Source organism: Amblyomma mixtum, chromosome 2 (genome assembly GCF_055824585.1).
Source record: "Amblyomma mixtum isolate Tamu chromosome 2, ASM5582458v1, whole genome shotgun sequence".
Classification (NCBI taxonomy): domain Eukaryota; kingdom Metazoa; phylum Arthropoda; class Arachnida; order Ixodida; family Ixodidae; genus Amblyomma; species Amblyomma mixtum.
Window position 1 is genome coordinate 248516188 of NC_143013.1, and position 15221 is coordinate 248531408.

The 15221-nt window shown below is 47.7% G+C and overlaps 1 protein-coding gene across 1 annotated transcript; it reads right to left on the reverse strand.

Moving 5' to 3' along the window:
• Positions 1–10850: 10850 nt before the first annotated feature.
• Positions 10851–14147, reverse strand: LOC149363393 (uncharacterized). The gene is made up of 3 exons (XM_089573462.1): positions 14096–14147; positions 11192–12587; positions 10851–10976 (listed from the first exon to the last, which is right to left on the reverse strand). Coding segments are annotated over exons 1-3 (1401 nt in total). The 5' UTR covers positions 14099–14147; the 3' UTR covers positions 10851–10974.
• Between the last annotated feature and the right edge of the window lie 1074 nt (positions 14148–15221).

Here is a 15221-nt window from a genome sequence, read left to right on the forward strand (position 1 = left end):
TTTGTAGAGTGAATATAGCTTTGAACGTGTTTGAACGGGAGCCATATTCCGCAGACACGTCGCACACCAGGTTCATCACTTTTGATACCATGTCCTTAATACAATTTTAACTTGTAGGCTATCATTATTAGGCTGCCGGAATCCTTCGATAAAGGCTGAAAAGTCAATTTGGCCAATTAAAAAAATAGTCACGAACAAACTGACTAATCAATGCGCTGTTGTGCCAATGCAAAAGATGTTTAGGTTCCGAGTAATCCCTAACAATAAATGAAAGTATGGTATCAGTAACGTAGTGACATTTTTTTTTTCTACACCTGAGCCATCAAACGAATTGAGCGTTTAAATCCCAAGAGTTTTTCAAAACCGAGAGGCAGGAAGCCTTGCCTTTCCAGACATATCCTTCTAAATGCAGCGCAGTTTGTAAAGGGTTGAGGTGGTCTGCGTGATTCCACTGCCGGACCGGTAGGGTTACATTGGCGAAACAGGGCAGTTCATGAAGAACCGACAGCGGAAGCACCCGGTGATTTGAAAAACAATGAATGCAGGTGGGGTCTTGTATTATAATATACTATCCGTGCGTGTGCATCCCATTTTCACCATCACTGCAGTGATCACTGCTCAGGCGGCTCATCAGCCACTTTGAGAGGAACATATTGGTAGTGGCATAGATGTAGCGTCCTGAGGCTGGACGTGCTGCTTTTAGAGGTGCCGTGTGGTGCATTCGGATCTGTTTATACAATCTAGGCTGCTTTAGTGTTAAATTACGTCGCGTAGTGCACAGGCGGCTTTCGCATTTCGCTTCCATCAAGACGCGGCGTCATGGGCCGAAATGCGGTCTCGCGACCTATGGCTCAGCCGTCGAAGGCCATAGACATGGAGTCATGCCGACGGCTATCGAAATTTAGGTATTTCAAAGGTGTCTCATTTTCAAGCGAGCCAGTGCTTGCATCTTTTTTTTTTCAATAAAGAATGTATCTCAAGGACAGAAACAAACGCCTGTAGATGAACACACGAGCTGTGGGGCCCATGTTTTGCAGAATACATCCGCGCAATTGCCATGCCCGCAAACTCTCTTGCGTCATATTGAGACTAATTTCTTGTTCCTCCTTCCCTGCTTCTTCCTGTTCATATCCCACTTTTTCGAAGCTTCCCTTAATAACTCCGATAGGATATCGTGCTACCTTCACGGTCATGTATACAGTCACCCCTTGTGTGCAGTGAACGCTTTTCAAGGTATGTGTATTGCTGGTTGATGTCCAGATTAAGTTGAACCTGCATTGTTATCCAAGTATCATCTTTGTACTTAAAAATGAAAACTGGATGAAAATCTGGCGCCCAGGCACTGTAATGTTTTTCCGCTTTAAAAAGTTCTGAGCTGCTTCTGCGGGGCCCACATGGAACAACCACCGATTTGGCTCAGTGGTTAGCGTGTTCTGCTGCTCAGCGTATCGACACGGGTTCAGTCACGGCCGGGGTGGCTGCTTTTCGGTAGTCGGAAACCGGAAGACATCGATGTGGCAAGGCAGTCCAAATTTATCATGAACCCCTCCTACGATGCATCAATTATCTTCACAAGTGCACTGCCTCCTTCCTCCCTTATAACACGGCGGGGTTAATGTCTCCACAAAGAAATAAGAAAGTTACTGCGGCTTTCCATTTCTGAAAACTAGTTTCCCGCACAGCTTACTCGTACACCCCCTCTAACGAAACCCGAATATCAGTGTGGGCAAATTCTGCCAGTTTCAGCAAGTAAAGCCCTCTCAAGCTGCACTTTCTTCCGTTTTCCGTTACGTTAGACTTTGTGCCTGTACACCACGTGTTATTTGGAGAACGGAAGAGCATCCCGTACTTAGCGACCCACACCTAGGAAAATTGGCTGTTGCTGAGCCGTCAGGATGGCTCCGTGGTTAGAGCGTTCAACTGATAAACCAGAGTACCCGGATTCGATCACGGGCATTGGGCCGCTTTTCTATGAAGGCGAAACGCAAGGCAGCTGCGTACGGCGCGATTTCAGTGAACTTTAAAGATCCGAAGGTTGTCTAAATTAATCCGAAGCTCTCCACAACGGCGTCCCTCATAGCCTATATTGCTTTTGGACGTTTAAAAAAAACCGAATACCAAAATCCATGAAACATAAATTTCCTCCCTTTTCTTGTTCGAAGCAGCGCCTCAAACAGGAGAAACGACGCCATTAATAAAATGGCGAACTGACAAAAAGCAAAGGCATTAAAGCAGTAAGTAATGTGCATCTCATCTTTTTATCCGACGCCAAGCGCCTTTAGGTAAAATACAAAGCGCAAAACGGTGCTGCTGTGGTTAGACCCCTTTTTGAGAAGACTCCTGCCGCCAAATCCAATCGTGCAAGCAGCGGCTTGGTTGGCTTCTCTCCGTTATCATGAGATCAGTACCACCGTGATGCCAACCACAGTGATGCCAGCTCAGGCAGGATCGGTGGCTCCATCTATCCTGATTACGACAAACTAAGGTCTTAGCTAAGCCGTTGACCGTGGAAGGAGGAAAGCGCCCGCTTGGTAAACCAGTTTTAGACGTATGGAGGTGCATTTTTTAAGCGATTGGATTTAGAGAAGAGTGCAATTTGCATTAGAGATTAGTCTATAAAAGGAGCTGTATTAATCCTTAATCCAGCCGTTTGCTCTTGTGCGTGCTCTATAACTTCTTATAGTGACACTGAGTATAAAAAAGTGCTGCTATGCATCAATAGATTCTTGCGGTCTAATCAACAAGACGTTCCTCTCGTTGAATGAATAACTTTTATCAGGTAGAAAAGTGAGAAAAAATGAAATACTGGCGTCGACAGCACCCGCCTGGTGGTGCGTCAAGAGTTTTGAAGCGATAGCTTCACTCTGCTAAATAAAACCGGGTATCGCCATGTGTGCAACATACACCACCTGCCGAATTCTGGGGGCGTCCAAGGAGCTACCTAGAAGGTAGGTGGGCCGCCTAGGTCACGTGACTTTGCGGCATCATCACAACCTACCAACTGGATAGTGAGCAAACTGCCCACCGTGGAAGGTGGCACTTCAATTAATGATTGGTCACTCGGAAATATCAACCTGGACTTCACAAGGACCACCGCTGGGAGGACCTACCCTTAACCGCTGCGCCACTGCGCCAGAAGTGGTATGAGGACTCCGAGGTATTTGTGAACGTATACAGTGACATTCTACATATATGGCAATTAACCCATTACTCTATCGCGTCATATTCTTAAGGCGGAGCTTAAGCGTCCCCTCTTTTTTACCGGCGGACGACTGAAGCTATGCTCCCCCCATTTATTTCAGAACGGATACCACGGAGTGTTTCTAGACCTGGACGTAAGTTTTGCATCGAGGGCAGTAAAATTTCGCATACGAATTTTCTCCGATAAATGCGTGAGTTTTCTGCCGGAAAATTGACAGCGTGTCCTCAGTAAACCTTATAACTATAACATTTCGGAAATACTCAAGCCAACCAAATATTGCCCACTTTACGATGGAGACAGTAGAAGAAAAAGCACTGCAGTCGTTTCTAGATAAACCGCAGGCTTTCATTCGCTGCATTGACGACTGCTACTCCACAGTACGCAAAGTTTTATGACCTTCAGCATACCAGAAGCTTTCAAGAACGCTAATGTACTCTTAATCTATAAAAAAAGGAGACGTCAAGGACTTGAAAACTTGTAAACCAATCACCCTACTCTACGCGGTTTATAAGGTATTTACTAAGGTAATCGCTAGTAGAGTCAGGACTACCTTAGACTTCAATCCAATGATCAGGCAGGCTTTTTTAAAGGGTACTCGACAATCTGCCATATTCACACTATGAATTAGGCAGTGGAGAAATATATAAGAGGTCTGTTAGAAAAGTATCCGACCTTTGGTCGTAGAAAAAAACTTGCATAACTGGAGCGTTGCAAACCTAGGCACCTTCAAAGTAGTCTACTTGGGACTCCACACACTTCTCCCAGCGGTGCTGCCATTTTGGGAAGTATTCCGAAAAGGCCCCTTTCGGAATGGAGTTTAGCTCAGCTGTCGTTGCAGCCATAATGTTCTTCCATGTTTGAAATCGCGCTCCTTTCAATGGCCTTTTGATTTTGGGAACCAGCCAGAAATCGCAGGGGCCATATTATTTATTTATTTATTTATTTATTCGATACTGTCAATCCCATCAGGGATCGTAACAGGGAGGGCATTCAAAGTACAGAGGCACACAAAAAAAAATAGCAATGGTAATTAATCAAAGTACATAAAAAATATAACACGAGATTATACATTAGAAGATACGAATAACAAATAAACCAGAGTGAGGAGCATGTGACATGATTTTGGCGGACAATAATACCACAAGTGAAAACACAAACGGAAGGAATAACTTGGTAATGACATATATGAACTCAATAAATACTAAGATATAAGTAGTTGATTTTCCACACGTCTGCTAAAGGAATTCAATGATGGACTACTAACAATGGATGTGTTCAAGGTGTTCCATTCGCGTATAGCACGAGGGAAGTATGAATATTTGAAAGTGTCAGTACGGAATGAAAACTCGTTTAGAGTGTGTATGTGTTTATTACGTGTTTGGACAGTAAGGACAGTATTACAGGACAGTAAGGAGTCTGTTGAAGTACAGGAGTCTGGTTTTTCGCCAAACAATCTGAATCGAGTGCGAGGAATGTGCGGGAGCATCGTCGCGATGGGTGCGCCAATTTCCTGTTCACCTCAGCTCCGGGCTCTTGCGTCGCACAGCATCACGTAGGCAACGGAGGACATCCCTGTAGTACTCTTTGGTCATTGTTTGACCCTGTGGACTGCGTACTCGTCGTCTGCCACACAGAGGGTGTCAAAGAAAGCAGTCAGCATCACTTTCACATTGCTGCGCACTTGGCGGGCCTTCTTAAGTCTTGGTGACGTGGAATGCTTCCACTGTGATGACTGGGATCTGGTTTCCGGGTCGTACCTGTACACCCAAGACTCGTCACCAGTGATTATGATGTTGATGAAGTCGGGGTCACTGTTTGCGGAATCCAGCATATCCTGTGAGACTTCAACACGAAGCTGCTTTCGCTCCACCGTGAGCAGCTTCGGCACGAATTTCGCCGCAACTCTCTCCATGGCCAAATCTTCGGTGATAATGGAATGTGCGGAGAAATTGCTCATGTCCACCTCTTCCTCAATTTCTCGGATAGCCACGCGACGGTCCCGCATCACCATAGCGTTCAGTTCGGCAATGACCTGGTCATTTTGGCATGCTGATGGCCAATTGGAGCGTGGCTCGTTCTCCACCGATGTGCGGCCATCTTTAAACCAATTATACCACTGCTTAATCTGTGTGCTGCTCATAGCATCGTCACCGAAAGCCGTCTGAATATTTAGAATGGTTTCCACTTGGCTGTCGCCCAGTTTATGGCAAAATTTGATGCAGTAGCGCTGCTTCTTTCACTCCGCCATTTTCCTTGCAATAAAAAACCGACGAGAGCACTGCGCACTGCCTCACTCAAATGCTGCGTCCCAGCGACTGACGCTATTGGCAGGCGGGAAAAAATTCGTGCATGTGCATGAAGGTTTAAGGTCGCCTAATGCAAGCGCGCTTGTTTCATATCCATCAGGTGTTCGCAAAAAAAAAATAAAGTCGGATACTTTTCTAACAGACCTCGTATAACCAACTCCAGTAAGTAGCCTTTACAGATTACGAGAAAGCATTTGACTTAGTCCAAACTGCACCAATCATGCACGCATTACGGGATAAGGGTGTTGCTGACCCTTACGTAAAAATACTAGAAGATATCTATAGTGGGTGTCCAGCTACCATAGTCCTATATAAAGACAGCAATAAAATTTCAATATGAAAAGGTGTCAGGCAGGGAGACAATATCTCGCCAGTGCAATTCACCGCTTGTGTATAGTTGGTATTCAGAAGCGGACATTGGGAACAAGAAGGAATAAGGGTTAATGGCGTATACTTTAGTAATATGCAAATAGCCAAAGGCATTGCCTTGCTAAGTCACTCAGAAGAAGAATTGCAAAGCATGGTCAGTGAGTTAGACAAGCGGAGCAGTACTATGGTTCTAAAAATTAATATGCAGATAACGAAAGTAATTTACAGCAGAATAGGAAAAGAACAGAAGTTTACAATTGGTACCGAGGTGCTGGAAGTGGTAAGGGAATGCATGCTATTAGGGCAGGAAGTGGCTGCCGCTCCGGATCATAAGAGGAAAGTAACTAGAAGAATAAGAATGGGGTGTAGTGTATATGGCAGGCTATCTCAGATCATGAATGGCAGTTTACTAATATCAATCACGCGAAAATATATAAAAGCTTTATCATAGCGGTACTCAGCCATGGGACAGAAACGTGCAGGCTAACGAAAAGGGTTCAATTTAGGTTAAGGACAGCGCACGGAGCTATGGGAAAAAATGACAAGTGCAACGTTACAGGGGTCATGACATGGTCTACCAACAAATCGTGGTTTTACACTGCAGGTACTATAGCAGGATACAACTTAAAGAAACAGCAGTTGCTAACACTGTGCCACTGGCCTACCTCAACTGCAAACTAAATCAGCTTTTTAATATTTGACTACATCAAGCAATGCACGTATCAGATATCTAGAGCTCATAATTTTTTATTCTTCTGATAAGCTTTTTTCTTTACGTAACAAGAAACGTTTACGGAGCGGACTACTTTTTCGTCGTGGAGGAATTCTGTGCGCGGAGGCTGAACGTGAGCGGAGCTTCACTGCAGACTTAATTTGAATTTGACTATAACCACGGCGTTGTTACGCGTACTTAAAAAAAAACAATAGGCCTCTAGCCACTCATAAAGGTATGAGCAAGAAACTGCATTTAGAAGTTATTAGCTCTAAGCCCTCCCCTTTGCAGTGTCGACCATAATGAAACAGCCTGAGTGACATCATAAACCGGCAGGGCCAGCGTCTGCTGCAGAACTGCCATACGCACGGTAAGTGTAGATTCACTGGCACTATGTCAGGGAAGCACATGGACCTTTGTGGTCGTTGTCCCCCTTTCGTGACTTCCCCCCTTTCCCCTCCCCCCCCCCCCCCGCCCGAACAACGAACAACGAACTCACCTATGCTCACTACCCGCAGTACGCAGTTTAGTCGTTCAGTCGCGAGTAAGCACGTGACCGTCTGTTTGTGTCGTTGTTATCGCTTTGGCCTTACTTTCACACGGTTCAGGAGATTTTTTATAAATTCAACTACAAATGACTCACTGCACCCAATGAGCTCACATTTTTGCCATTTTTTCAGGGATGCATAGCGAACAAAATGAAATGAACAGCCTGAGTCAGGAAGATTGTGATTGTGTCATGACCCCTTTAAGAGACAGGAAGGGGGGGGGGGGGGGGGCGGAGTGGGTGAAAGATCAAATTGGGGTAAATGACATCCTAGTATGAAGCAAGAGGAAGAAATGAGCTTGGGCGGGGCATGTAATGCGAAGGCAAGACAACCGATGGTCCTTAAGAGTAGCTGAGTTGATTCGAAGGGAAAGGAAGCGTAGGAATAAGCGGCAAAAAGTTCGGTGTGACGATCAGATTGAGAAGTTTGCGGGGATAAGGCTGCCCCATCTTGCACACGACAGGATTAGTTGGGGAGATCTGGGGGAGGCTTCTGTCCTGCAGTGGGCGTAGTCAGGCTGATGATGATGATGTTGACTCCATGGTAAAGAAAACAGTGGTGGCAAACTTCCTTGCACATCTGAACTCGTAACAGCCTTCTATCAAATTCACTTTGGAACTAGAAAAGGATAATGACTTGACATTCCTTGATGTACTCGTAAGAAGACAACGAGAAGACGTAAAGTTCTGTGCATATAGAAACCGGCCCATACCGGCCACTACTTAAATTTCAGTTCCAATCATATTGTGACGAAGACGACGCTGGCAGTGGCGCGGGACGGAGCGCCCGCGCTAGGCCAGCGGCCATTAAATCATCTCATAGCCATGGTTCACCACGTCTCAATCTTCGGCTGGCCGCCGCGTAACATTTGGTGTGAGGTGCTGGGGTCCCTTCATCGCCATCCTGGTCACGGAGCTTCGGTGTCCTGGGCCTGCCGTGGACGTCGGCTGTGAGTACCTGGTCAGCGCCGCACGGCCGTGCCCCAGCCCGCCAGACCTGAACCGACCTCGACGCTCACCCCAGCCCCGTCCCCCGCCCGGACCACACTACACGACGACCCAAGACCCGACGGACCCAAGACCCCACCGACCCAAGACCCCACTGCCCCAAACGTGAAGACACCGTCCCCCTGCCTCTGCCGTTCGGTGCGTCCAGAGACCTCGGCCGTCAGCTCCTGGCACCCTACGGCCCGGATGCTTCGTGGACCAGGACTCATTCTCTCATCTTTCTCATCGTGGTGGCCAGCACTGCACCATCTTCTACATATTGTCCGATCCTTCACTCAAGACCATCGCCATTTCACCGTCTGTTCGTCACCGATCGGGACGATCGCTCGGAGGCCCCGGGTAGTGTGACGATGACGACGCTGGCAGTGGCGCGGGACGTAGCGCCCGCGCTAGGCCAGCGGCCATTAAATCATCTCGTAGCCATGGTTCACCACGTCTCATTCTTCGGCTGGCCGCCGCGTAACAATATAGTATCCATGAGGACTCCGTTGCCTCAAGTGCTTTGACAAGAACCGTCTTCATCGGTTCCGCTGAAGCGGAGAAAAATAAAACCAACGTGTTCGCCGATCTACAGAACAATGACTTCACAAGTGACTTTATTCAACGCGCTTCCCGCCGTCAGGCCCGAAGTACAAGGCAGCCAGTCATCACCGACGGAAAGAAACTTTCTCGTACTGTGCTTCCGTACGTTAGGGCTCCCAACGATGCACTTGCACGCATTTTCTGGACACTCAACTTCTGCATGTCCCACAAAGCCGCTTCAACGGCCAACCGTTTTATACCACGGCCCAAAAACCCCGTTCCCAGTGTAGAACAGCCGGATTTTAAGGCGGAAGCCTCTAATGCCTCCTCGTTGTAAGCAGGAGTTGTCGACAGAAATGTCACGCTTTTCAATTTGGTCAAAATGGTCTTGACGTCACAGTGCGCGAATTCAAACGGGGCAAATTGTACTTTGGCTAGTAACCATGGCAACAATTAAAGGTATGGTATAGTGATGCTGCAAGTTTGACTGAGTTTAGTTAATTAATTAACCAAATACCCTAATTAACCTTTAGAGACAGACCAGAAAAATAAACAAAACCGAGTAGGAAATTGGTCGAGTTGGGGAATCGAACCAGGGTCTCCGGAGTGCGAGCCACTCCGCCATGCCAGCTCGATGGTTGGAAATTAACAAAGGCGCGTCTAATGAATACGGTGTCTTCGTTCACTCCCACCTTTGTCCCTTCACTTACGGCGAAGTTCAGGTGGGCACCGAGACATGCGAGACAGATACATTTCCTTTGATCAAAAACCATTTTACCGACGAGCAAGGCGTACAGCCGAACGGGCGAAGGCGTTCTGTGAACTCCCTGGCAGTGTTGCAAGACGTTGTCGCGTTCCACTCTTAGAGGCGAAGCTTAACATCTTAACCACCCATCAGTGACACAAGCAGCAACAGTGCGCTTAAGTCTTCCGCCTCACCGCACTTTATGTCAACAAAGTGCCCGCCTGAATTTTTTATCCTGTGAAGTTCCACGCTCTGCGTGTCCGGTATCATACGTCGGCGAGAAAAAAAAGTTAATCAGTGACGGGCAAAACAAAATTGACGTCCGATCAATGAACCCAGTACGCAAACAACTAGCCGAGCCCTCCGTCTACAAGGTCACCTTCGAAGAAATGAACATGCTAGCCGAGGAATATAATCCCTCCAATGGGCATCGTGTCAATTCGTGGCACATCCAGCTCGCATGTCCCCAGGGACACTCCACTCTGCATATGTGAAAGGACTCAGTCGCATGAAAACAAAGTGCAAACTAAGGCAGCTCTCTGCTGTTGCTCGTTCATCTGTCAGTCGCCTCTGAAGAAGGGGCCGAGTGAGTCCAGAAACATTGGGCTAATATGGATGTTGGTTGGCTTCAGTGTTTTTCAAATTTTGTTTTTCAAGTCCAATCAGACGGACTTCCGTCGATGTTTTCGTTCAATGGCCTTGACATTGATATTTATTAAAGAAAAATTGCGACGATTGTAATATATCGTTACAATGAGACCTTTCATAAACTCCTTACTTCAAAGTTCCATTTTAGATTAACAATATCATGGGCACCAATTAAATTGTAAGCATGCAATGGACGGTATTGTGCTTCAGTTTCATTAGGTCATTCAGCGTCATTAGGTGCTTCCTTCGTGTTTCTACGTTTTTGTATCATATTAACTATGCAAACGATTATTGAGAGCAGATTACGTACGCGCTAATGTAGCGTGTGCTTGTCTGCGTGCGTACGTCCATGCGTCCGTGCGGGCATGCGTGCACGCGTCCGTGCGTGAGTGGGTGCGTGAGTGCACGCACGCGCGCGCAAAACACCTCTTTTTGATGCTTTTGCAGATCGACTTCCAGGTCAGCGATCCTTATATGCAGTTCGCGGAGCAAGAAATTGAGCGATCATAGTGATTTAAAGTGATGTGCTGTCAACAACTCCTCTCGGCGCATACATGATTAGGTTTGTAAGCCAATTGCATATGTCAAAGAAAGAGGCATGGTGGCCGCGGAAGTGTCTTGCGAAGTCTTAGTGCAAGAAATGCTAAGGCATGTCATCGATCCTGAGTGAACTTTTTTAATGTAGCTTGAATTTTTTCATCCTCTACTAAACTTTCCGCCGAAAGCGTCCATGAAAAACTTCACATGAAAAATAAGGGTAAAGATTTTACATAGAAACAAGAAACGTGAAATAAACCCAATAATTTAGTTTTATTTCTTTTCCACATCTCTGTGTCGAATTCTTTCTCGGCGTTATACTTGACGACTTGCAATCTCGATGCTGTATACTTCATCCTGCCAGTCAGGATAAGATATTTCTGAAAAGAAAAGAGAAAATGTGCTTTCATTAACGAGAGGTCGCGTTAAATGAGGCAGCTCCGGTACGCCTGCGAGGATTTACGTCCACCAACGATGGGTATTACTTTCAGCGTCACATTCCACGTAGACACGAGCATTCACAATGCCACATACACTCTTTCTCTAATGACTAGCTCATTTGTCTTCATTGCTATATTCTGTAATGCAAACTTACACTTCTTCCTGCGGAGGAGGGTGGTGTAGTCGAAGGGAGTGCCAAGACCGTAGCCGTAGTTCAGGCCGTAGACACCAATGCCGTGTCCGAGAGCGTAGTGACCAGCCCCATATCCGAGGGTGCCAACACCGTATCCGTAGACCGGAGCAGCGTGGGCGACGGTGGCCAGAGCTGGAGCGGCGTGGTGAACAGTGGTGGTGGCAACAGCTGGAGCGGCGTGCACAGTAGCGAGAGCTGGAGCAGCGTGGACGGCGGTCACAGCTGGGGCAGCCTGGTAGGTGGTAGTGGCAAAGTTAGCCACAGCTGGAGCAGCGGCAACGGTAGCGACAGCTGGGGCAGCAGCCACAACTGGGGCGGCCTGGTGGAAGGTGGTCACGCGGGAAACAGCCGGGGCAGCAGCGACGGTGGCGACTGGGGCGGCAGCGTAGGTAGCAACAGCTGGGGCAGCGGCGACGACTGGAGCAGCCTGAGTGTAGGTGGTCACGCGGGACACAGCTGGGGCAGCAGCGTAGGTGGCAACAGCTGGGGCAGCAGCCACAACTGGGGCAGACTGGTACACCTTAGTGACAGCTGGGGCAGCGGCGACGACTGGAGCAGCCTGGGTGTAGGTGGTCACGCGGGACACAGCTGGGGCAGCAGCGTAGGTGGCAACAGCTGGGGCAGCAGCCACAACTGGAGCAGACTGGTAGACCTTAGTGACAGCTGGGGCAGCGGCGACGACTGGAGCAGCCTGGGTGTAGGTGGTCACGCGGGACACAGCTGGGGCAGCAGCGTAGGTGGCAACAGCTGGGGCAGCAGCCACAACTGGAGCAGACTGGGTGTAGGTGGTCACGCGGGACACAGCTGGGGCAGCAGCGTAGGTGGCAACAGCTGGGGCAGCAGCCACAACTGGAGCAGACTGGGTGTAGGTGGTCACGCGGGACACAGCTGGGGCAGCCGCGTAGGTGGCAACAGCTGGGGCAGCAGCCACAACTGGAGCAGACTGGTAGACCTTAGTGACAGCTGGGGCAGCGGCGACGACTGGAGCGGCCTGGGTGTAGGTGGTCACGCGGGACACAGCTGGGGCAGCAGCGTAGGTGGCAACAGCTGGAGCAGCAGCCACAACTGGAGCGGACTGGTACACCCTAGTGACAGCTGGGGCAGCAGCAACCACTGGAGCGGACTGGTAGGTGGTGACGCGGGACACAGCTGGGGCAGCGGCGACGGTAGCCACAGCTGGAGCAGCATGGTAGGAAGTGGAGACGGTGCCGGTGACGGCTGGAGCAGCAACGGCAACGCCGGCAGCTGGGGCGAAGCCATAGTTCAGTCCAGTGAGGCCGTGACCGACAGTGTAGGACTGTGGTAGGTAACCAGCGAAGGCGCTGGCGGCCAAAGCCAGAAGGATCGTTGCGCGGATCTGGAAGAAAAAGGCAAAGACATTTCTGGCGTCTTCCTCGAATCTTCAGTTAAGAAGTCCGATGTCAAGAAATAAACTGGACATGTAGATCAGTTTCTGGCACGCCATCTGCATCTCTTCATGAAAAGGCAAGTGGTAGCCTTCCACCAGCATGTGCTACCGATAATGCAGTGAGAAGCAATGGAGAGGGTCATTAGCGTCCGCCCCGGGTGAATTGAAAGCAAAGCCGGAGTTGTGTAATCGGAGCAGAGGTGACATAGTACACCCCCAAAATATTAGCACTATTGCAGAACGCACTCTCCGTGACAACTTACGAAGAGATGACTTTAATGATAAAATCAGCAAAAACTGAAGACTATTAATTTCGAAGCACCCTCCACTCCACCGCCAAAGGCGTTGGTAGATGTTTAAATGACTAGCTTGTACCATTACTCTGCAATTCTGGAAGAAATATGCTTTCAGATATGATATCAACGCTGCTGCACCAAACTCGTACCGTCTCTATGCAGGAAAATTGCTTAAGATTAATATGCATTTCATTTCGGTTCCACTTTTTCGCGAGGAAAGAAGCTTCATGGGGCCCAAGCGTTTTCAACGTAGTACATGGTCGTCTGTATACAATAATATTTTTCTTTAGGTGCTTTAGAGGAGAGTGGGCATAACGCTAAAAGCGGCCGATTAATAGGTCATTTCAGCCTTCTTATTCTCTGCAGTGTCGAAGGCTTCGCACCAGAAAAGCAACTTATATTTTTTATACTCTGAGTTAGACAAGAAGCAAGGCTTACATTGAGAGTTAATGGATATAATGAGCATGCAACGGCGGTGTTTTGAAACAGTCTAAGAATAAGTAAGCACCATGCACTATATGTTATTGTGAGAGTACAGCCTACCTCGAGAATTAAACTCAAATGAGCTTGCTCTATTTCTCTTTATCTGAAACTCCTGAATGCGTCTGTTCAGCACTATATTTTCAGCACAATCTACAATCACAACGCTTACATCCAGCATCGCTGAATAAAATATTTCCAGAATGCATTTTTGGTTGATTTCTCTAGTACAGTTGTTACTGCTATCACGAAACATCCAAAATTTGCAATGTGCATCTGGAAACGCAAGATTGCGCGCTGCAAATACTGTTAGTATTGTACTGAACTATTGTGACCTTGCAACAGCGTTTTCAGCCGAAATCAAGCTAAAAGTCAACTGAAGAAAGCTTCCTCTGTGGTTCTTTTCGTATATGCCGTTTAACATAATCTGCAGTCTGCCATATAAGCAAAAAACCTACTCAGCCAACTTTATGCAAGCCGTTCAAAGCTCCCTTTTTCGCTTCGCCATCGTTCGCATTCGTCTGGCAGGTTAAAGATAAAAACAAAAAAAAAAATTGTCAGCCTCCAATGCAGAAATACTAGAACAATTTCTCGAAATGAAGTAATTAGCTCGGAAACTCTTCTAGTCCTTCCGAAGACGACAAGAACGCCGTAAAATAGTGCACTAAATGCCAGGTTTACCATGTTTGTAGAGTTGAGCTGTCGGTATACCAGTAGCTGCTGACTTTCCGAGGGCTCGACGGCCCTTATATACTCCGCAGGGGCGGTTTCGAGAAGACAGTGACGACATGTGAAGACGACACGTACCTGACTCCGCCTTGTACGCTCGCGGGCGTCCGGTTCAGGCTTGACCGGGCTTGGTGATAAGAACAGTAATACAAAATAAAAAGATTCTCGAATAATGTTTCCGTATATTTCTCGCTAGCGAGAAAAACGGCCTCCCACCAGAGGCTACGCCGCTACGAAGGCCGTCTTGTGCCTTTTTGTGTTTCATCACAACGAGGGTGTACGATTCTGGATCTGAATACGATACACAGTATTCGCAACCTCGCATTCCACTGCCGGCGCTCATCTGTATTCGGTGTCCTGCGGACTGAGCGAGATAACCGCTAAGCGCTGAAAATGTGTTGCCCAAAAGAGGCGTCCACATTTTTTTGCTTTCTGAAGGGATACCCAGGCGTCAAAGTTAAGCAACAAAAGAAAAGGAGATTGCGCGGTTTTTCGCAGTAAGAAGCTGGACTAAGTGCAGCGCTTCCAGCTCTTGAAAACAAAATGATCATACAGGTGCACTTTTTCCTCGAGGGACGCGCACAGAATTTATGGAAGACACCATGCTTCATTAAGCATGTAACTGAGGTCAGCAGTTGTTCGCACTTTCCTCGTTTCTTACACTGCACGCGCACTGCTTCCAGGGTCAGTAATCTCCTTCCGCAAAATAGATAAAAGGCCGTTCAGCGGTGAAAGTATATTTCGCGGTTGCGGATCCGTTTTTAGAATATTCGAATCTTAAACACTGTACATTCTAGGCCTGCCGAGATGCTTCATACGAAGCCAGAGGAGACCACCATCTCAAGACAACACGTAGGCAATGCAACGCGCGCTATGAAAAACGCTTTGCTTTCTCCTCGATTTCAAGCTGTCTAGAGTACAGTACATAAACAATGTTGGCTTTCGTTTCATAGTTGTGTACACGTAGGCGTTGTGTTCCATGAAGCTCTCTCAGCTTCTCTACAGAGCCCAATGGTAGACTTCTTCCTAACAATACATTCTTCTCTTTCCAGATAAGCTCGCTTGCTTCTTAACCTAC